This window comes from Trichogramma pretiosum, unplaced genomic scaffold (genome assembly GCF_000599845.2).
Source record: "Trichogramma pretiosum strain Unisexual culture from Peru unplaced genomic scaffold, Tpre_2.0 scaffold48, whole genome shotgun sequence".
NCBI lineage: Eukaryota > Metazoa > Arthropoda > Insecta > Hymenoptera > Trichogrammatidae > Trichogramma > Trichogramma pretiosum.
This window is the reverse complement of record NW_019641228.1, coordinates 1,054,812-1,078,721: the sequence shown is the minus strand read 5'-3', so window position 1 is coordinate 1,078,721 and position 23,910 is coordinate 1,054,812. Positions and strand designations below refer to the sequence as shown.

The following is a 23,910-nucleotide window of genomic DNA, read 5'->3' as shown; positions in this document are numbered from 1 at the left end:
GGTATGTGCATCAGTCATATCGGCGCTGTAGTGTCTCGAGCCTCTGAGAGAGCTGAGCTGCCGTTCGCTGCTGCTGAGTGCTGCTGAGCCGAGTGTCCGAATGCTCGTGCCGACGGCCCGCAACGGCATCGGATCGTCGGATCTTGGCAGTCGGCGCAGCAGCGGTCGTTGGTGCGGTCGCGCGAGTCGTCTCGGCGGCTGTCATTTTTCTGCCTTGGGACACTCTTCGCAGCGAAGCAACTGCATCTGCCGCTGCTGCTGCGGCTTCTTGTAGATTAACTCGCGGGGGAGCGACGAAGGCCGCGTCCAAAGCATCCTGTTTTATTATGTAGAGCCGATTTCTCGCTCCTTCATTTCCGTTGCACGTACGACGGATTTTCAAAAGTGAGCCGCAATTTTCCGCTCTCCCTGTCTCCCCGTTCGTGCCAAAGCTGGGCGTCACTTTCTCGGGGATTTTCTTTCTTTCGCAAGATCGTGAGTGAAAGAAGCAAGTACGAGTGATTGATAATGAAGGTATACGCACATCCACGCTACGAGGACGATCATCCGTACGTGCGCATATGAGCAAGGAGAATCTTACGTTGGATGCATCGCTCCTTTCGAGTCTAGGTGAGTGCAGTTTTCCTCAGCTCGTTCAATGCAACCCCATCCATTTATTGTACCCATTCGTAATGGAGTATTGCGTTCTGCTATACGTCTGTTGCCACTTGGCTAATCCTTCCATTGTCTGGCAGAATTAAATACCCCAACAGCTGACTGGGTAAATACGAGAGAACGAGCTATATGAAATGCGCGACTCGATCGTTAGAAGAAGAGAAACGGCTTACGAGGCACGCGGGCCAATTTTTTACTATACATAATAATACATGTACGTATGTAGAGAGAAAGATAGGCGTATTGACCCTTGTGAACTCGAAACTATCATGTGCAGGAGGCGGGGCGGCCGTCCGCGTCGCTCGCTCATCGCCCGCAAACGCGTATGGTGGAAAACGTCAATCCCTCCTGAAGTTCACGATCTGGCTGTCATATGCGTTCGCTCCTTGTCTGTTATAATGTATGCATAAATTGATCAACGACGACTATCGTTCGGAGCACACATAGAGGCTCCATCTTAGGCGACCCGGTACAGTTTCACGAGACCTATACTGATCTCACGCGTGCAAACTCTTGCATAAAGCACTCGTAGAAGCTGATCTCTTATTCGTATGAAATCGCTGCCGAGCGTTCCTCCGACACGTGCGTCAATGAATAAATCTCGGTATAAGCAGCAGCAGTCGCAGGAGCGCGGGCGCAATTGTGCGAGCGAATGTGTGTCATTCGTGGTCAACCATTGGCTTGGCCAGCCGTCAATATTTGTATTGCTCGCGCAGAGCATATTGTAAAAAATCGCATATAATATGAGTATATGCAAGTGCGCTCGTAACATGGAGCCGAGCTAATGAATTTTCAAAACCTGTTTATTTCGTGCGCTGCCCGCGAGAACTGGTTATAAACCGCGATCGCGCCAACATGGAAGTGAAATATTCTTATCGGCGCGCATTGGCCGAGCTATAACGACGTACGAAACTCCCGAATAAATCTCAATGCTACATTTCCAGCATAAATTTAGTAATGCGTCGGAGGTTAATCAACGAGTTTTTCATCCCATTCGCTTTATTTTTTCGCCTATAGCCTGAGGTAATAATGTCGACTCACGTCCTTTCGCCTGCGCTACTGCAAACACGCACACGATACATCCTATCAGCATCGCGAACGATCCAACTCAATTTCACTTCTCGTGCACATCCATGCGATTCGTACGTTGTAAGCTGAGCGCGAGACAGCTCATTATACACGTATGTCTCGTGCGCTTGAATTTTTCGCCTATCGATTTCGACTTATTATTAGATCACTTGAATTAGATAGGGATGCGTCGACTGGCCGCTGCAGACGCTGCAGCGTGTGTGTATACGCTTCGATCAAGGGATTATCGGACTATATTTATGATGATGGCTTTGAAACGGACTTTAAAACGGACTTGAATTTTTTCACGTCGCATACCTACATTACGGTGTCAATTGTACATTTTTCATCTTGCATGTACATCGTAAGAATCATTGATCACCTTGGAGTTGAATAACGATAAGTAATTAATCATTACATTTATAGACACTTATCTTTGTCCAAGTTCACTTTTTAACGCGAAAATATGTAGAAGCAAATACGCACGTAGTCTCGAATCGATATTAAATATATGTACATGGACGAACTTTCTTTTGTCAAAGAAATGAAATTGAAATCCGCGCGCGTCGCACTTTATCAGCTGTGTCGATCGACCCTCGCCAGTATACGGGCAACTTATTCGTTAAATTTAATTTTGTTTTTTTTTTCGACAAAAGCGCAGATAATCGATATCGTGCATTATTATTTGTATAAGGTCTCGACACTTTTTTTCTATACTACTGCATTTTCGCGATTTGACCGAAAGTTCCTTTTGTAAGTCTTCTCGCGAGCGTCAATGTCAAGAGCCTTTAGTTTCAGCCTACTCTCTCGCTCTTTCTCTTTTGACGCGTGCTATTATTACCTTCCCGACCAAGCATAATGAAGCTTACTTTGCGTCAAAGAGATTTTTTTACAATTTTTGAAATCTGTCGATTTCTCTCTCACCTTTTGTTTTGCGGCACAAACACATAGGAAAAATTACATGCATCGATCGAGCGCCAAACGAACGAGTTCCGGTTTTACATAAAATAAAAAGCAGATTACGCAATGCGTTTGTAAGACGTCAACGTGCATCGAAATCAATACACGCATTGTTTGCGAGTTCTCATGTATCCGCGGTACTTTTGGACTTTGAATAAATACTCGAGTTGTGAATAAAAAGTTGAGTCGTGTTTGTTGTTTCTTTCTTTTCCGTTGAACTTGAAGCCCCGATTCTTGTGAACTTTGATTCAGATGGATGAACAAAAAAATTACTATAATCTCGAGTCAAAAGATCAAGGATGCATTGCCAATATTTGAGCCACTATCTCTTTCGATACTTTATAGATCCATTAGCTGTAGGCAAGTAGTTACGTAAATCAACCAAAAAAAGTAACTTTTCCAAGATTTGTTTCGCCCTTTTTTCTATCTAAATAAAGAGGGACCTTGTTGTAATCGTCAAGGAAAAAAATGAGCAAAATTAGACGCGTAGATTATTTTGTATGATAATTCCATGCACAATAATTCGCTTTAGTTTGCGGCAAAAAGCTTGCACTACATGATGTCTTGGAAATCGGTCACATTTTAGTTGTAAAACCCCGCGAGCAGGAGAGAATCAGCGCATCTGTGTTACGATGTCTTTTTGATTGAATAAGAAAGGGCAGCGGTGGCATATACCAAGAATTATCAAATGTTTGCCGCACCCCGAACGAATTATTTATTGGTAACACGAATATTTTTTCCCCATCGGTGCATAGGCCGCTAATAGTTTGTTTGCCGGAGCTAGTGTTGCTCGATGCCAGATTTTATTTTCGAAATGCGCACGTACTTATACACACAAGCTACACGGCCGTGTGTTTGTGTGTAGTCAAGTGTACATAGTACCTCGACACCAGTCTCGAGTCTCTCTAACTCTCTCGAGTCGAGAAGTGCCGTATGCGCGAGCCTCGTGCATGTATCTCGCAGCGTGCAGTCGCGACTCGACTCTCGGACGGCGATAGTCGCGCACATCGAATGTAATAAATTAATAAGTAGCCTACGGATCGGACTCGCTGACCACGAGCAACAATAATTATGTTGCTGCGCTCGTTCGATGCATCTGTGCGGACGCGAATCGTCGCTTTATACGATATCGAGTGATTCAATCCATGAAAAATATTGTCCCCGATTTTCGTGCTGAGAAATTTGCATAAAAGCAGATGCATACATAGAATAGAAGAAAGTCAAAGGTAAATGTAAGTGACAAAAAAATAAATACAATCGCTTGTATTTACGTTACTCGATGACTGCCAATACGATCGTGTGCGTTTCTAGTGTGAATGACTTTTCGAACTCTTCATTATTTTTTAAATCTTTTAACAATCAATTGTATTGCATGCAAATTTCCGAGCCTCATTTTGTTTCATTTTTTGTTGAACTCGGTCGCTGCAATTGCTTCACTGCGCTCATTTTGTGTCTTGTTGCTGCTTGACATTTGAAAATCTCTTCAAAACTGCTGTGATTTTTTGAGAACCGAGTATTGAAAGCATAACCTGTGTCTATTATCTTATGCCACTAGCTTAATCTGCCATTTTATGCACTGCCATTTTTAAGAAATCGACCAGTCGGACAATCTCGCGATCTAATCTATACAGCGAAATTATCGCAGTCGCTACGAAGAAAAATAAATAAATAAAGCAGATGTGTTGACGACAAATGTCATTGACCAGCAGCAGCCTATACCTACCACCATCAATGATCCATGTTACACAATGACGAAAAAAGAATTTTTCAAATCGGAAATTATTTATACTTGAAGATCTTGTGTGATAAGACGTATTTCAGATAGAAACAATTATCACGCACATTCTTACTTGCATCGTATTCATTTTGCAGGTGATAATTGTGTTTACGAGTAATCGAGGCAAAAAAAAAAATCGGCAAACCCATACACAAATGTTCCGTTCAACTGTGCTGGTACACCGTAGCCGAATATTAATTAAACTTGTCGATCGGCTCGAAGCTGCATCATGGGTGGGCCAACGTTGCGGAATCCGTACATTGTAGCCGTGCAAAACTACCTGCAAATGCGACGTCTCAAAGAGTGAGTATTTTCAGTAGAAAAATCTTGAGAAAAAAAGCAACAATTGATATACATACGAGTAATTATAATATACGATTAAGCTTCGTATTTATAGTAATTAGTTCTTCATATAGTATTGCGATATTTTCTTTTGGTAGGCTATAGAGGATGAATGAATAAAGTGTTAGCAATTAACAAGATGGTATTTCGCAATTGGTTAAATATTAATACTGTAATTGGGGTAAGAAATTAATCATCTAAGTAATTGCCACTGCACACATTGAATTATAAACACGTACACACGCGTGCATATGAATATAATGGACACGTATTATTAACACGATATTATGTAGAGAAGAGCCTATTATAAACGCAATTGTTACGTGTACGCATGTAGCATATAAGTAGATGAAAATTTGCACTATCGCGCACGTGCTGTAAATGGCTGATTCTCCGTCAAATCGGACGAACCAAAGTTTATTTTTGCCTGACATTATAAGCGTATTGTCTGTCATTTCAGAAATTGCTCTGAATTTGACAAGAAATTTTAAGTGTTTCTCAGACGTTTCAGAGGCCTGAAGAAATCAATTTAAAAAAAAAGTTTGATTTTCGATGAAATAAATAACAATATTTGACTCTGCCCCAAATAGATCTAACTTATTACTGGAACGTTTTTTGAATTCCAGTAAAAGTCATAAATGAACTGCTACTTCGAGGCTTCTGAGGCGAGACGTGAATGGGTAGAGAGATTCAAAGAAAATTGAGGGTCATTGATTGATTAAACAGACAACACGTTTATCATAAGAGGGAAAATAAAATTGTTTGTACTACTGGACTCGATGGATAATCGGTCGTATACTTGCCGCAAGATAGAAGCGATGGCCGAGTCGTTGCAGCACGGTAGCACATCGTTTTATCTGCACGAGACAGCGGCAGCACGCACATGGCACAAGCTCACGTGATCGATATGTGCGTCCTGATGTATTCCCGGTCACCGTTAAAACGCACAGAGTCATACAAAACTCGCCGTGTATCGATTCCTTATCATTATATTCGGCTCGACTCAGGCTCCATGGTATACATAATCGTTAAGGAGCAATCGACGCACTGACTTGACATTGTGTAGCACAGCTTTCAATTTTTCTTTCACAATTGTAATTACTAATTAGTTGACGATGACGCGTTATAATGTATATCAGTGTGACTAGAAGTGAAAATCATCGGCAATTTGAAAATTGACTTATAACACGGAAAATGAAATTTTTTAATTTTCGATCAGCTATACATACTTATTTTTAAGATGTTTCGCGTATTCGAAGCGCTCCAATATATAATCACACAATTACATAAAACGCCAGTCAGACAAATTTTTGCAAAGTCAATCGAGCTCGCATATTGCTCCGCGAGCGGATGATACGGTGCGCTCAAGTAGCAAATAAATAAACAAAGTCGCAGACGCTTTAGAGCGATAATATTATACTCTCGCTTGCCCGATTTTGCGCTTATTATTAGATCGTCGCGCACTTTCTGCATGTTTCCGTGCTCGCGCGCAGCGACTCGTGGATAATTCGATCGATCGATACGAACACCTATGCAGAAAGAGAGAGATTTTACACATAAAGATCGATTGGAAAGAGCAATATCGAAACGGCGCTTGCAGGGTAAGATGGATGAACGAGCAAGCCTGCACGAACGAAGCGTACGTGCCGACGTTCGTCGAGCACGTGGCCAACGTCATCACCCACGGGGTCTGGATCGTGCCGGCCCTCCTCGGGGCCCTCGAGCTCATCGAGCGAGCCTCCAGCTGGCCCAAGCTCGTCTCGGCCATCGTCTACGGCACGTCGCTGCTCTTGCTCTTCACCGTGTCGACCGTCTTCCACAGCATCCACTACTGCTTTCACAAAGGGTATAATAAAACTATATACGCACGCGAGAGAGAGACGCGCGATCGCTCAAAGGCAGCTTCTTTTCTTCCTCTCGGCAGATTGCTGACCAATCTGAAGGACGTGCTGCATCGCTGCGACCGAGCGATGATCTACGTCTTCATAGCGGCCACCTACTTTCCCTGGCTGAATCACGAGCCCTTCGAGGGTGACGTGCTCATGCCCACCATGAGGATCCTCGTCTGGATCATGGCCGCGGTCGGCATCATCTACCAACAGATCTTCCACGAGCAGTACAAGTGGCTCGAGACGACCTTCTATGTGATAATGGGCGTGGGCCCGAGCTTTGCCATCGTAGGCATTGTGAGTTTTATCTTTTTTTCATTGCATATACTATGTATACGGTCTTATTATTAACTCGATTACCCATTGTGCAGAAGGAGTACGACAACATACCGGAGCTCAAGTGGGGTGGCCTGGCTTATCTGCTCGGCATCGTGTTCTTCAAAGCCGACGGCCGGATACCGTGCGCCCACGCGATCTGGCACCTGTTCGTGGCCGCCGGAGCGGGCTTCCACTACCACGCGATCCTCCATCATTTGTACCCGGACGCGGACTCGCCGATCCTGGCCTCGGGCGAACGGCTGCTCGGCATGTTCAACCAGCAGCATCAGATCCATTCGCACGTCGAGTTTTAGACACGCAATTCTTGTACCTTATGACGATTCCTTGTGATTTTTTTTTTCAGCGAGCCACGACGCGCTAATGTGAATTTGTGATTTTTTTCTTTCCGTTATTATATCGTTTATTATGATATAGCTCATGCCAAAGTTAACTCCAGAACAAGTGCGCCGCGTGCCATCAGTTCCAGACACAGTCTCGATATTTTTAATCTCAGAAAATATTTCAAACGCGACGGCGTTTCAGTCCCTCGATGAACATGTATAATTGCTCGCTCGAAGATTAGATAAGAAATTCATTTTTATATATAAACCTATACTAAATTGTATATTCATTGACTAGCTGTACAACCGTTGCAATTTTTCATGTCGTCGAAATGTTATGTGTTGCAATTTGTTCATATTAACAATGCATACAGATAATGTTACAATTTTGTAGTCCCCATTTTTTTCCCCCGTGCGACTTCTAATCTGATATTTGTAAATCAATATTGCACGTAAATTAGCCAAAAAATATATAATTAACATACTTCTTCAAAGCCAATGAAGTTCGATGATATTATATTATAAAAAGACGATGGCACTTATCGTCTGACCGAGTCAAAAAAAAAAAAAGACCAATATTTCACGCTACCTAAGACTCACTTGTATAACGTTGTACTAAATCCTATTACACAGAAGTACATGGACAAAAAAATGCATCAAGGAGCAAAAAAAGTATTGTAAAGTGCTGACCCAGCAAAAAATGAACTTTTCTTCGAAACGTCGATAAAGTGTAGAAATATTGTTATTTAATCTATAAAGTAGAGGTCAAACAAAATTCAAAAACCTAATCAGACTCTCACGATATTTTATCGACGAAAAACTCTAGTGATTCTAAAATTGAGCTGCGAAAAATTCAAAGTCATTTTAACATAAAATTATCCAATTTTACATGTAAATAATGCACAGCAATGCTGCTTCATCTTCGATATTTAAACAAATTACGAGCATTTGATGAGGCGACAGTTTGCAACAAATCAATAAATAAAAACAAGTTCTCTCGTAGAGGACTTTCGTTCGTACTTTTTATAAAACCAAGGGTGTTTTTAAAATAAAATCGATTAATATAAGCAAAAGCACTCGTCGATAAATGTTAATGTCACAAACAAACTGGTATAATTATTTATACCTATTTTTTAGGTGTAGAAAATGTATCGCGACGCTTAAATCTCTTTTGAAACTTATATTAAGAACAAGTGCAATATCGATGAAAATACCATTCGATACGATTCCCAAGGATATTATTACCTCATAACTTTTATTTTAGTTTAGCAAATTATCTCTGTAAGGATTATAGTGAAATTAAGTACGATTTGGAGTTTACATGAACAATTATGATTATTGTTTGATTAGCTTAGACTTATTTGTACGATGTTTGTGATAATTCATGGAGGAATTGATTTTTTAAGGAACATAAATGATCAAACTGGTAACAATTGAACGGTTGCGACAAATGTAGATTGTAGAGAATCCTTAGAAGTTTAGACATTCATTCGCAATCGAAATCAAATGCATTCGACGAACATAGTAGAAGAATGTTGTCTTGGTAGCAATTGCCCACAATTTCATCCAAAACCTCAAACCATCAAAATGAAGTACTTTGTATAATTAGAAATATTTATGAATAAAACTAACATGAATCCTTTGATAATCCTGTGATTTTAATTTTTCATGAATATTTAGTAAAAATAATACTTTTTAAAGCTTGTTTTATGTATTTTTATTACATATTAAACATATAGTAACAATAAGTGATTTTGTGAAAAAGCAATTATTTATAATTTGTTCGATATTAGTCACCAAAGTGGTTTTTTACGTAAAAATAAAATGTAGATAGATATATAAAATTAATGTCTGGAGGTAGGAGTTCAGTTATTCTTACAATTTAAAGTAGTGAATATTAAATTTTGGCCATACAATGTTACCTTTACATTAAAAGGTTAATTATTTACAAGTATGAGGAACACTTTTACTTTGCCAAATCTAAGTATCACACTTTTTTTAAATAACTGTGAACATTATCGCGCACACACTCGAATAAGTATATTGAAAAATACAGACTCTTCATCTCCAAATATTAAATCACAGTTTTCTAATTATTTGTTCTATCTAATTTTTTCAAGCAATTATCATGACATATAAAATTAATTTTTTACCAGTACTTAATAATAATTCTTACAAAAAAAAATTTGATTGCATTCGAAAGAGGACTGAAATATTTACAAGTTTCCTTGAAATAAAATTAAAAAGATGATAAAAGCGTAACTTCAGGTCGTTGAAGTCTGAAATTATCCACTGCTTGTTTTGTCACCGAAGTACCAGTAACATCAAGATACACCAGTTTAGGAGCATTATGAAGCAAGTGAGTCAATGAATTATTTGTAACATCCGGATAATTTCTGAAAATTGCATTTAATAGTTAGAGATCAACATCATTTTACTGATGAATGAAAATTAATTATATTAATATTATTAATTTACCTTACTACCAATTTTTGTAAATTTGGATTAGTTGTTTCTCTAGATCTTCCTACAGCTAATTGAACTTCTTCTAGATGATTTATGGCAATATTTGGATTTCTACCTTGAATGCCTAAACTGCACACAGACCTATCTGTTATTAGAGAACGATCTACATTGTTTCTAATATATCCCATCAGCCGATTTGCATCTATATCATTAACACGCTGAAATATAATAGTAACAGCAATCAAAAATTTAGTCAAAACTATTGAACACTATATATGCAATAATTTTTTCATTTATATACCCCAACATTTACTGCAACATTATTTTGATTTATGTTTGGACCTCGAGGCAATTGAATTAGAAATATTTCTCTGTGTTCGGGTGGAGGTTCATGATGGTATGGTTCAGATTCAGGACTTGGATTCTCCATGTATATTTCAGTCAATGTTGGACAAAGACTAAAACTAGTTATTACACTGTCTCCAACAAATGTGTCTCTCAAATCTAAAATCTGATTTTAGTGTAAAAATTAGTATAACATTACAAATTTATCACAATAATAACAAATAAAAATGATCAATATTTTAATTATACCTCTAAATTTTTCATTCCGCATCTACATGCTATGCTTGTATATGCTATGTCCTCTTTTAATCCATGACAAGAATTTAGTCTGACTTCTTTAAGTTGCTGAATTTTACTGATAATCATAAATGAATGTGAATTTAACCATTTACAATTTGATAAAATTAATGTCTGAAAACAATATTTTTTTTCTATTTTGGGCTGGTATTGAATTTGTACAAAAGAATGGATTGTTCATCTTACCGATAAGTTAAGCATATGAGAGTCTATTCTACTCAAATATTTAGTTGTAAGCAATGGTGATCTATTGATTACATCACATCCTTTCAGCGAAAGTAATTTTAATGTTTTTGGAAATGATGTAATAGGTATCTAAAAATACAATTATTAGTCATCATAAGAAAAAAAACTTGAGATGGTAATAAAGAAATAAATGTATAAGTCTTCTACGTACATCTTGCTGTGAAATAATGTAATCTTCAACGATAAATTCTTTCAAGTCTCTGCTCTGCTGGCGAAGTAGGTCAAAAAATTCAGCATCAATCTCTGTATTCCCACGAATAGCTAAAAATTTAGTGATAGGCAGAATGAATTTACTATAAAGTTTAAGAGTTCTAACAGTCAAATTTTTTCCTCGGAAATCTATTTTTTTCCATAAGAATCTATCACAGCATAAGTTTGACAAGCGAGTACAAGTCCTAAAAAAGTATAAAATAAGTTTAAACAAAATCAGTGGATTAGTTGATCAATGGCTTAAAATACAAATTGCAAGATCAGTACTTACAGATGCAGTGCAATTTTGTCAAAAGCACTGAGAAGATTACAAACATGAAGTAAAACATCATCTGGCAAATCTAAAAAATGATACTCATATCTGAAATTATTCTTACTCTTTTTGGCAATGGGCTCCAAATCTTTCTTAGACTCATCGTCACTAGAATGTGAAGGAGTCGCCGAGCGTTTCATCTCTTTTGGCAGATGTAATCAGTTAACTAGCTCGCTATATAAAAGGTAAGAATAAAATTCCTAACCACGGAAAATCAAGTTGATCGATCTTCCGACCATTGAAGACTATTTTGACAGCTAGTCTACATGCTGTTGACGCTATGCGTTTTGGTTGTGTTTATGTTTTCCTAAGTAGGCGAGTATCTCCTCTCTCACTCTATCCTATGCTACCTAATATTAAGCTATGCAGCGTGTGCTTAATAATCACTGGCGACGTTAATAAGTGAAATTGTCAATTAATTGATGAAACGTGTATAAGCTTGCCGTATACGCTGACTACCTCTACCGGGCAGTGCTGACGCGATTGTCAGCGGCGGCGTCTCTTTAAAAATGCTACCGGAGCGTTGGCAAGAGTGGATGCTCCATATAGCGACTATCGTCAGAGCCTTTTTGCGAGCAAAAGCTGCTCAGCTGCACCCCCTCGGCGTCTCGCTTCCCCTCTCCACATATCGCGACGTCAAGCAGTAGGAGCGATTCTCAGCAGTAGAGTAGGCTCAGCAGGCCATCGCGGAGCTTACTCTCTGCCAGGGGTCCCTCTTTAAACGTCGCCTCTCTCTCTCTGCGTCTCTGTTACTCTTGCTCACACATACTACGATTACTCTTGGGTATTATTATACGAACATACATACACGCTTGTTGTATATATATACAATAGTCTCTTATATACACATAGAATCGTGTAGAGTATACATTTCTCCTCGGTCACTTTTTTTCTCTATGCATTCGCATTGACACGCTGAAAACTCGCAATATCTCACAACCAGAGCTGCTGCTATTGCTGCAGTGGCAAGTAGTGAAACAGCGGACAGCCGAGCACTTTAAAAAAGAAGCTCGTGCTACTGCTACAGTACGTTATATACATATAGTGCATACAGATATATATACGTAGTGCTGCACGAGAGGAACATCTCAACGTGTGCGTGTGTGTGACCTGTGAAAGCGCCAGGACAAAACAAATTTGCGATGATGGACGCGAGTGTGAGAAAGTCGCTCGCTCACGATGCCAAGAGTGTTTTGTTAGCAAACTACTTGCTTGGCTGATTCATCATTATCATCACCATCATTATCATCGTCATCTCCTGCCGTCATCGGCCGACCTCGCATATATTGCTCGTGGCTCCAACTTTTTTCGATCGCATCTGCATCGCGCTCGACGTCAAAACTTGCTTGACGACCCGAGACAACGAGTCGTTGAAACCTCGTCATAGCTTCCACGATGAAGTCGGGCAGCGCGAACGAACATCAGGGCTCGATATTGCTCAAACCAGAGGAAAATGAACAGGTCTTTCGACTTATTGGGAATCGCTGCCAGGTAAAATATGTCATTAATTCATGCCTAAATGTGTATCAAGCTTCGCACACTTTCTTCTTTCTTCCATTTTTCGATCGCTCGTTTTTTCTCTGTGATTATTTATAAACCTTGCCATGCTAACTCGACTCTTTTATGACGCGATTTCGGCTGCACCTTAAACGACGAAATACATCAAACAGATACGATTTCGAACAGACGGAATTAATTTCAATTTTGACACTTTGAATGTTTGAGGTTTATTCACTGTACCTCCATTACTGGTTCTAATGACATTATGCTGGTGTTTTGAGCTTATTATGTATGTATTTACTCAAGTATTTATTAGTGATAACTCTCCTATTTATACACTTCCTATCTAATGTTCAACTGCACTTGTCATTGTAGCTTCATATTGTTAATAAAATGACAACACCGTGACTCGCTCAATATAGACTTGACATTCTTGTCTTGTTTGAAAGTGATTGAATTTTTCTTTACAGTAGCTTGAATCATGTGTTAACTTATTTTTATGAATACATTTTTTTACATAGTGCATAGTAAACTAATTACAATTACTCTTATTATCTTTAGTGCCTTGCTGCGGGTATTATTCAACTGTACTTGACAGAACCTCCAAGACATAATGAATGGATAAAGAAAAATACAGGAATCATCACACTGATCAGAGATACTTCTAAACGAAGTTTTTTCCTAAGACTGTATTGCATTCAGAAGAAAACTTTACTTTGGGAACATGAAGTTTACATGTCCATTGAGTATAAGGCACCTGAAAATTATTTTCATACCTTTGAAGCTGAAGACTGCATGGCAGCATTTAATTTTGCTAGTGAAACTGATGCAATTGTCTTGAAGTAAGTTGACATGAACTTTTTATTGAATGACCTAATTTCAGATGCAGGAAAAAAAAATTGTTTTTCTAACGATAAAACATAAAAAAAAATTTTTTGTTCGGTTAACTGATGGTCTTATCTGTTACTGATAATTGCTTTGTATTTTTAGATAAGAATTAGTGATTGTATATCTATTAGGTACCATTTTAAAAAATAATGACAAATATTCAAATGTAATTATAAAAAATGACAAAAATACTAATTTTCTTGAAATTTTTTAGAAATGTTCTTGATGAAAGACTCTCTGCAAGAGCCAGACGTAGATCTGAAAGACACTCAAAACCACCAGAAAATCAAAGAGGAGTTACTTTACCTCAAAAAAATCAAAGTGTGAGCACACCATCTTTAGGTCTTGTGCCAAATACTTCGGAAAAATTTTCAAATGGAACATCCATGACTTCTAATATAAATAGAAGTTTATCGAACATTTCATCATCTACCAAATCTTCCAAGAAGAAAAAGAAAAATCATGAGTCTAAGAAAAAATTAACAACTAATGATATTGGATTACCGTTTGATTTTAGGTGAGTTCTGACGATAAAATTGAAGAAAAATCTATTAATTTTAAGAAACAATTTTTCATTATGCATTTTTTTTACAGACACGTGGAACATGTGGGCACCGATATAAATAACTGTAGGGTAGTAGATCCGGAATTGAAAGCTTTCTTTGATAAAGTTGGAATATCAGATACTCACTTGGAAAATCGCGAAACACGAGATTTTATTTACGATTTTATCGAGCGCTATGGGGGTATGAATGCAGTGAAAAAGGAAATAGTTCCGTCATCAAGTACGAAACCGCCGTCGCCAATTAATATGCAGCATCAAGTGCCAAGACCTTTGCCAAAATCAGAACCTCCACCACCTGTGCCAGCAAGAACAATACCAGTGAACACAAACTTTTCAAACAATGTAACTTTTCAAATAATTCCTTGTCAAACAGTTTTGATACAGGGTGAATTTTATTTAATTTGTAAAATGAATTTACAGAGTCATCAACGAAAAGCGCCTCCGTTGCCTCCAGTTCAGACTCAAAGTCAAGCTCCACCTCCACCTCCAAATGTACCACCTCAAGTTCATAGAGCACTTCCAACCAGGCCACCTCCACCTGCGGCAGCTCCAGTTGCGGCACCAGCACCAGCAATAGCACCAGTATTACCCCCACCACCACCACCCCCTCCAATGCCTGTTGAATTACCAAAAGCTGTAAATGCACCACCACCACCACCTCTACCCAGTTTGAGTCCTAATAATAATGGTAATAGTGGATCTAGCAACGATATTAAGGCACCTGTACCTGCAGTGGATCCCCGATCAATGTTAATGGAGTCAATACGTAGTGGTATTCCCTTGAAGGTAAATTTTTCAGTAGTAATATTAATGAAAGTTGTTGTAATTATTAATAGCAATTAATTTGAATTTGAATATATATTTAAAATTTTTGCTTAGAAAATAAATAAAGAAGAAACAAAATCGCCCACTCCAAAAGATACGAGAAGTAATCTTTTGGATGAAATACGACAAGGAATAACGCTGAAACCAGTAACAAATGAACCAAGGCCAAACAGTGCCACACCGAACGTTGTCGAGGGTGGCTTAGCAGCAGCACTAACCAGAGCATTGGCTGAACGATCGCGAGCTATGTACAGTGAGAGTGAAGATTCAAGTGACTTCAGTGATAATGATGACGAGTGGGACGATTAGTACTTTAAGAATGGCTTGGACGTGTTTTTTTTTGTATGTATAAAAATGTCTATCGTTAACAGGACAATAACGAGAAATTATCACAAAAAAAATGGAATGTGTTTGGTCGTCGAATTGATGACAGAACAATCAATTCAAGATGACATTGGTATTATATCAAGTGATCGTAGACCAAGTTAAACGCCCTAAGTAATGTATTAACGTGCATGTTCACGAGCATGTTATATGTAAAAACGTGGTATGAATTATACGTGGGACCGATATAAAATTGCATTATATATTCAGTAGCTTTGAACCAATGTTCGATCATAGATTGATGTGTGTGTTAATTGAATGGATTGAAATGCAAGCGAATTTGAAAAAAATATACCTTAAACGTTAAAATATCATCGTTATAAAAATACGTCAAAAATGGTTGTTATTAAATAAGACTCATATTGATGTCTATCGTGATCTACAATAGGTACGTCATCATTTCTAGAAGAGTATTATTTACAATTGTTCTGAAATTCTAAATGTTAGTGTAAAATCTTTGTTTTTATACAGCACATAATTTTTTTATGGATTAAAAAACTTGTTCTGTAGAAATACAATATAAAAAGAATTTTCGCGTCTTCATGGGTGAAATCTGTGTAAAACACCCTGAGCAATGAACAAAGCAATGAAGCAAAAACAACATTTAACTGTTAGCTGGCTACGACTAATAGCAGATTAATAGAAGAAAATTAATATGCTTATGATAAAGGAAGAGCAACACTATGTAATTTGTCTAAAATTTTACAAGGACAAGAAAATTACGCGTGCTTAACACATATGTTTTTCCTCACAGTGCCTGAACTTTCTCCTCCTTCATTTTATAATACTGGTTATTTGAGTACGCACAAACATGCGTAAAAATTATTGAAAATAACTAAACTTCATGGTCATATAATGTAGTGGAGGACTCTTGATGTTATTAGTGTAGTTGTTATTTTATTGATATAGGCTATTAAATCCTGAAAAAAAACTCCACTAATAAACCGTTGATGGACTGTATAAATGATTCACTAATTAATGTAAAAATATTAATGAAGGATATTGGCCTAAAAATATATGTTTACCGGGTGAAAAGTAAGCGCACCTAAAATGGATTAAGTACACATCTCCATTCTCGATAGAAATTTTCGATCCCATAAAATAAAGTGGGTAATCACTGATGGAGGCGTTTAACTAGTCTTCGAAGTTCATCGACGAGTACCAAGTATTCATTATATTTTCGGTTAACGAACGTGTAGAGTGTATATATTATATTATATATATTATATATTATACATACTATATTATAATTTTTTTAATTTACCAAGTACTATTACTCGTTACATGTATTATAACTAATTTTATTAATTTTATTAATTAAATAATAAAGGCTTTATGACTTTCAATTCAATTTTTACGTCTATTTATTCAATGAATATCAAATTTCAAAAAAAAAATGGGGAGAAATAATTAAAACAGCTGATTTATCTGGAATTAAATCTATATATTATCTATTTCATGACTACAATATATTACATAGTATTTATACTTTAATCTTTGGTTTTATTAATAATAATTTACACAAAAATGTAAGGTTACTTCTACTCCGTAGCATTATGTTCAATACATTCAATTTTCTTATATTATTTCGATTTTTAAACGGTTATCGTATGTTATAGAATCTAAATATGTAAGACAAAACGATAAATATTCATTATATATGTTTTTTATCGAATCAATTTTGCTAAAAAAAAATTTGAGACCGTTTAAGAATCAAAATAAATTGAATAATCATTCGCACGTACATGCATTTATGGCATTGCAAAGCAAAATCGGTATGTAAGCAAAGTCGACGTTTGAGTTTTATAATTTTATTTTTACTAACGTCATCGATGTGAATAAGCTTTAATTTTGTTATTCATGTTTTTTGTTTTTTAATTTCTCAATGCAGGGAACATGATACCGTTTTTCTTGCATTCTCTTTTTGTCGGAATACAATGAGAAAAATGTATTATAACTTCAAAGCTTGAATTTAACATTCATTATTTAGAATAATTTTACTTTGATATAGGATACCACTACTTGTATCTTTCTTGACTCTCAGCGGAAAATTTCATTTTCTACTTCGGAATTGAGAGTGACTGTCATAAATCTTATTACAATATTTATAATTTTAAAACTCATGAATAGTGTAGCTAAATGGTAAATTAAAGTTCTCCAAACGTGTATATATAATAAAATTAAAATTTCTACATTTTCATATGATAATACGATATTTTATGCGTATTATAATATCAAGTAGAAAAGCTAGAAATATATTCGTCATATATTTGTTGATCGTGGAAATTTTATAATGATCATTTTCGTTGCGGTTGCAACCGAGCAACGTTAACTTATCTATCGAATTTCACTCAATGAGATTCATTCGATTTCCTAGTTCAAAAACGTATAATTTGAATTTAATGTTCATGTGAAACGAAATTTCAAAAGTATAATTTTTAGGAAAAACTCAAGAACTTTGTAACGAGTACCTACAATTAACAATTTAAAAGGCTTAATTGTAAATATCTTATACAGAGATACTGTCTTGCATGTTTTACCAAGCTATCCATAATTCACTACAACATTTGAAATGCAGGTTTTATGTAATGTTAAATACTTTTATTTGTAGTAAAGTCACTCTGATTCATCTTTTTGATTTACTCATCACTAAAATAAAATATTTCAAAATAAAACACTTAAGTTTTTTATTCTGAAATACTTGCTATTTAAGTGATAATTTTATCTAAGATAATATATTCAAATTTTCATTTTTGGGTACCTGTGGAAACTATAATTTTTGTTTTTTACTGTAAATCAAATTTATTCTTCTTTCCTTTCTTAAATTCAATATTTGCACATTTTTTTACTTTACAATTATCATTCATTTTCAGTCAATCATAAACATATAAAAGGAGCTTTGAAAAATGTTTTCACAGAAGACTTGGTTTGATTTTTTGCATGAGTTGATCACATCAAAACTCAATTAATGATACTGTGTCATTTCTCACTGGAGCAAATATATTACAATATCATATAGCACCAGCTATGTGTCTAGTTTTTAGTTTCACAAACTATTAACTATTTCTTCTATAGACCTTGGGAATGTAGAATATTTGTAATCATGAATTTCACAAATCTAGAAGAAACGAAAAATGTCTATGTTACAATAATTTGTTTTATATAATTATTCAATTTTTTATATACTGTATACAATTCTCTATATAATCTGTCGTAAAAAATGTACATTTCTTATGGGCGTGTGAAATTCTTGACTCAAATTCATCTTTATTTCTCATCAACTAAGCAAATCATCAAAATGTAGGCGGTTGTTTCTGATTTCAACACTTCCAAATTTAGGAAAACTTTTATACTATCAATTTGATATATTTATGATACATTTTTTTAAAAAGATAGTTTTACACGATTATTGTGTATAAAACACTTGGTACATTAAAGTACATTGTTTATAACTGTTATAGTTTAATCTTGATTTTTTTATTTAAAATAAAATTCAATAAATTTCAGCCATTTTGATTTAGTGTAAAAAGCATCCAAATGAATGAATTTAAAAAGATACATTTATATATTTCGTATAATGTTCATTTATTTTACAAATAGAATTTATGCACAAATATGTAAGTATCAAAAATGCTTGTAATGAAGAACGTGAATATTTTCAATCATTATTGAATTATCATTGCTGTAACAAAATATTACACTCTTTACCTTAACAAAATTGATCAGTCATTGATTTTGATTTTTATAATGAATAAGGGTCTATCATTAAAAACATTGCGTATATTTTAATCATTGTAAAAATTCAAAATCACTGGCCTAACGACAAGGATAAACGATATACAAGAATATCTTTTGTCTGAGATGTTAGTAAATCAAATTTAACCAAATAAATTTATATATATTTCATCTTTTTATTTAATTGCAAGTAATCAAAGATGAGTTAATGTACTCTTTTGATTTTTTCATGTCAAATATCATATTATAAAATTAAAAAAACTCTAGTTCATAAATATATATCTTGGTATGTAAACTATACACGAACATCTAAAATAATATACGATACTTCATTTTTAATGATTAAATTTATACAAATTCATTCTTTCAGACTTATGTCTATTCATCAAACAAAAAAGAGTTTGAATGAAAATTTGGATGAAACATTAGTGTTTATTTTCCGAGGTGATTGAAGGGGATAACACGTATCTATTTAAATTTTCTCATAGTAGCACTTAAACGACAACAATTTTATGATTGTTACCATTTGGCAAGAGAACATAATAGACACGTTTCCCCTTATCTCATTGAAATTGAGAAACATTGCCCTGATAATGGTTAGTACCAAAGCTATCTGTTTGTAATTGTTGCTGTTGTTCAACTCTCTCAACTACGTTTTGTATTTCAATAACCGATTGATTTGCAGGAGTTCCTACAACTCCATTGCCCAGACTAACACTAGTAATATCTCTTGTTACAGTGATTTCATTGGTTTGTATGATTTGCTGTTGTTGTTGTTGTTGTTGTTGTTGTTGTTGTTGTTGCTGTTGTTGTTGTTGTTGTTGTTGTTGTTGCTGTTGTTGTTGCTGTTGCTGTTGTTGTTGCTGCTGATGAACAGCATTATTGTTTTGTGATTTAGGCTTATGTCTGAGTTTATGAGTAGTGAGATGTTGCTTGACTGCAAAAGATTTCTGGCAAATATTGCACTTATAAGGTAGAGGATCTGTTATACAATTATTAACACCATTGCCACCATTTCCATCGACGTTCGCTTGATTTGCATGGGTTGTTACATGCATCAAGTAGTAATGTTTAACAACAAATGATTTGCCACAATGCTCGCAAATGAAAGGTCCTGAGACCCCGTGGGTTTTCCGATGCTTATGCAAATTATCTTTTCGTGAAAAGCATTTACCGCAAACCTCGCATTCATGGTGTTTAGCGCCTGTGTGCGAAACTGAATGGCGTACCAAATGCTCTTTACGACTGAATGCCTTAGAACAACTAGAACATACGTATGGTCGTTCACCGGTATGAAGTTTGCGATGCTGAAATAAATGCTCTTTGCGTTTGAAAGGTTTACTGCAAACATCACAGCTAAACGGACTCATTGTGTTTGTATTGGTAACTACGGTACTTGAACTACCATTGCCACTATTATTTGTATTACTATTTATCTGATTCAAGTTTGATTCATCTTTTTTAGCTGGTATAGTATTTGTATTTGTTGTGATATCCGCTACCTAAAATAAGTAAACATATGTTTTTGGAAAATGTTGTAAGTTAAAGAAATTATTCAATCATGGTAAAATTTTGTAGAAACTACTTACATCGCTGAGTAGAACATTTGTACAATCATGGATATTCAACTGACTAATAGAATTAAATGTTTTTCCACAATCGCGACAAACATATGATCTATGAGATATGGCTTGAGGATTAACAGTAACTATTTGCTGTTCTCCAGCTGGTCGTAGGCGTAGAAATTCTGAAATAGGACCTATGGTTCCACGAGTCAAAGCATCATCTGCTTTTACAAATTCTTTAAGATCTTTTACTTCTTCTCGTGTTACTTGTGCTGTTAAAGCATCTTTAAATCCAAGACTGAATAAAACTTCAGGAGTAGCTTGAACTGTTGTAAATGTTTGTTGATTTTGTTGATTAACAACAACCTCATTAGCTTTGGCAACTTCAATTTGGAGTTGAGCTTGCTGTTGTTGATGTTGTTCATTTACATCTTCAGTCTTCAAAATAATGTTACGATGAACTCCACCTTGTTCAGTAATGTGAATATGTTGATGCTGTTGATGCTGTTGTTGTTGTTGTTGTTGTTGTTGTTGTTGTTGTTGTTGTTGTTGTTGTTGTTGTTGTTGTTGTTGTTGTTGTTGTTGCTGTTGTTGCTGCTGCTGTTGTTGTTGTTGCTGCTGTTGCTGTTGTTGTTGTTGCTGTTGTTGCTGCTGCTGCTGCTGCTGTTGTTGTTGTTGTTGTTGCTGCTGTTGCTGCTGCTGTTGTTTTTCAATTTGTTGCAAATGTCTTTGCTGTCTTTGTAATTGTTGCAATTGCTGATTAATTTGAGATTGTTCATGAGTTTGATGAACAACTTGACTAGCTTGATTTGATGGCTGCTGAGACTGTTGCTGCAGTTGCCTCAATGTTTGTACCTGTTGTTGAGTAATTTGATTTTGGCTCTGAATTTGGCCCTGAACTTGCATTTGTGGAGTTTGCTGCTGTGGTGTTTGTTGTTCTACAATTTGATTCTGATTTTGATTTTGCTGTGAATTGGATAGTGGTTGAGATGACTGATGCTGATAACTATAATGAGTTTCAGCTGTTGTTTCCACAACAGCTGTAGATACATTTCCAGATTGCATCTAAAATGATGTAATAAATTTATTCATTATTTTATGATTCAAAATTAGTGAAAGATATTTATTTAGATTGTACATACCTGCATTTCACATTTGTATTGTTGTACTCTAGCTCCACTGATAATTTGTAAGTTAGGAGTATTTATGTTACTAACCAGAACTTGTTGAGGGTGTGATTGAGTTTGATCAGTGATGATCTGGGTAGTTGCTGGAGCTACCTTGTCTACATTATTGATAGAACTTTCATTGTCATCACTAATAGATGGTTTTTCTGTTTTAACATAAACTTTACCCTCTTTCATAAAATCTTCAGTAAAACGTATAGAAGCTAAAAAAGATTCCAGCATGCTTTCTGCAGAAACTACAGCTTCTCTGAAGTTAATATAATTATCTAGTTTTTTTATGCATTCCATACAAACGATTTTAGGCAGCGAATCATTATCCAAGATCTGGTAGAAAAAAATTTTGGGTTATAATAAATGTTATATGTAAAATATTATGTTTAAATACTAAAAGTAAACTGTATTATTATTAGCTGAGGTAGGAAAAAATATTATTAGTTTTGCTGAAGATTTTACATTATAATTATATTATTATAAAAATTATAATAGAATACCAGTTAATGAAATAGATTAATCAGCAATTATTTTCAGTCACTTAAATGCTTTCTCAATAAAATTAATCAAATAAAGCTTAAAAAATTAATATAGTTTCTGGATTCCAAATCTTGCTCAAAATGAAAATTTTAAACATGTTTTTTGATTTTGGTGCTGAATATTTTTTTTAAATCTCTGGAGTGAACCATGAAACAATTATATACAGATCATGACAGTCTTTGAAAAAAAAAATGAAATGTCAATTTCATGAAATTTATTTGAAAATGTTCACTTTCATGATGTTTTTGGCATCCCTTTAAAAATAATAAGCCCGGGATAAAATCAGCTGTCCATTGTTGTCCCCTAGACGAGCGATTACAGATACTTTGAAGGAAAGGGATAAAAATCAACAAAACACGTTTTCTCGCTAAAAAGCACAATTACAATACCTCAACTGGCAGATAAGCCTGTATTTTGGAGTGAAGTTCCCTTTTGCGTCCCTCCTCGTTGAAAATGTTGACTTTGAGACCATCACTGCTGGTGCATAACCGGCAGAGCTCATAATAATTCACTCGCCGATAACCCGACATGATGCAGTTTTTGTTAAAATGACAAACGAACGATGGCCAGGTAGTTTCGGCAAAGTTGAATTTAACAGTCCAACACCGCAGGCACCGCAGGCACCGCCGCCCGAATAATAGTCGACGAGGGCGTCCGATCAAGAGCCCAATTACAATGCCACGACGAGTATATGTCACAAATAATACGTATTATTTTTTACGTATCACCTACAGATATTTGCGTATCTGAACGTTTGTATGCGCTCGTATCCGTACGTGTATATTTGTGTGTACGTACCAATGTACCAGTATATCTATAGATATATATTTGTGCGTGTGTGTTTGTGTGTTATGTATATAGTGGTAAAGCGATATATTATCTGCTGGTGCGGCCGCCGCCACGGAGGGCGCGTCGTGAAACTACTATCGCCGGCGATAACAACACAAATTCGGAGTCACTTATGCACATAGGTAGTCTCGCATCCACCTCCGCTGCCGCACGTTATTGTATTCCCAGCGTTGCTGCTGACGTTCGTGTTGTTATTTCTGTTGTTATTGATGCTCATCCGGTACAAGTGCCGATGTCGTCATCGCCACCGCTACTACCGCATCGAGGTGCATGTTTGACATTTGTTTTGACACTAGTGCGAAAAACTCCCTTAAAAACTAATTTCGGAAAAATGTTTACGGTCCAGTTGGACCAAATTTCGTCGTTCTCGAGCGTCCAGCACAAATCCACCCAAACAGATACGCACAAAACTACTCACATGAACTCGTAATTCAAGCACTTGGCGATCGCTCCGAAACTACTTGTGTTTTCAGCCATTTGCAATGAGCGACTGATTGAAAGTCATAGCTATAATACGCACGCGCTCCTGCTGCATTGTTGCGAGTTGGAATTTGGACGCCAACAAGACTGCACGACTTAAGACCTAATGTAATATGATCTATATATTTGGCGTGTTCCGTGCCGAGCTGCGCCACGAGGTCGCAGCAGCTCTGCA

The 23,910-nt window shown here is 36.1% G+C and overlaps 4 protein-coding genes across 7 annotated transcripts; 2 read left to right on the top strand and 2 right to left on the bottom strand.

Annotated features, from left to right (window-relative positions):
* Positions 1 to 31: 31 nt before the first annotated feature.
* Positions 32 to 8,997, top strand: LOC106648377 (monocyte to macrophage differentiation factor 2). Of its 4 annotated transcripts, none has more exons than XM_014365233.2 (5): positions 32 to 609; positions 4,555 to 4,762; positions 6,402 to 6,647; positions 6,726 to 6,987; positions 7,062 to 8,997. In XM_014365233.2, the coding sequence occupies exons 2-5, from the start codon at positions 4,689 to 4,691 to the stop codon at positions 7,320 to 7,322; spliced, it is 843 nt and encodes a 280-aa protein (XP_014220719.1). In that variant the 5' UTR covers positions 32 to 609; positions 4,555 to 4,688; the 3' UTR covers positions 7,323 to 8,997. The 4 variants fall into 4 exon arrangements, with proteins under 4 accessions (XP_014220719.1, XP_014220721.1, XP_014220720.1 ...); XM_014365235.2 differs by lacking the exon at positions 32 to 609 and adding an exon at positions 3,609 to 3,908; XM_014365234.2 differs by lacking the exon at positions 32 to 609 and adding an exon at positions 3,609 to 3,914.
* Positions 8,998 to 9,521: 524 nt separating this feature from the next.
* On the bottom strand, positions 9,522 to 12,618 carry LOC106648376. The gene is made up of 7 exons (XM_014365232.2): positions 11,185 to 12,618; positions 10,855 to 11,098; positions 10,644 to 10,772; positions 10,410 to 10,571; positions 10,117 to 10,326; positions 9,828 to 10,033; positions 9,522 to 9,745 (listed from the first exon to the last, which is right to left on the bottom strand). The coding sequence occupies exons 1-7, from the start codon at positions 11,364 to 11,366 to the stop codon at positions 9,589 to 9,591; spliced, it is 1,290 nt and encodes a 429-aa protein (XP_014220718.1). The 5' UTR covers positions 11,367 to 12,618; the 3' UTR covers positions 9,522 to 9,588.
* Positions 12,619 to 12,621: 3 nt separating this feature from the next.
* LOC106648375 (neural Wiskott-Aldrich syndrome protein-like) lies at positions 12,622 to 16,739 on the top strand. Its single transcript, XM_014365231.2, has 6 exons — positions 12,622 to 12,717; positions 13,288 to 13,568; positions 13,829 to 14,131; positions 14,209 to 14,521; positions 14,600 to 14,965; positions 15,059 to 16,739. Exons 1-6 carry the CDS (start codon positions 12,622 to 12,624, stop codon positions 15,311 to 15,313), a joined length of 1,614 nt encoding a protein of 537 aa, XP_014220717.1. The 3' UTR covers positions 15,314 to 16,739.
* Positions 16,740 to 16,811: 72 nt separating this feature from the next.
* Positions 16,812 to 23,778, bottom strand: LOC106648206 (putative uncharacterized protein DDB_G0271606). Its single transcript, XM_014364909.2, has 4 exons — positions 22,796 to 23,778; positions 21,831 to 22,199; positions 20,713 to 21,753; positions 16,812 to 20,625 (listed from the first exon to the last, which is right to left on the bottom strand). Exons 1-4 carry the CDS (start codon positions 22,934 to 22,936, stop codon positions 19,687 to 19,689), a joined length of 2,490 nt encoding a protein of 829 aa, XP_014220395.1. The 5' UTR covers positions 22,937 to 23,778; the 3' UTR covers positions 16,812 to 19,686.
* Between the last annotated feature and the right edge of the window lie 132 nt (positions 23,779 to 23,910).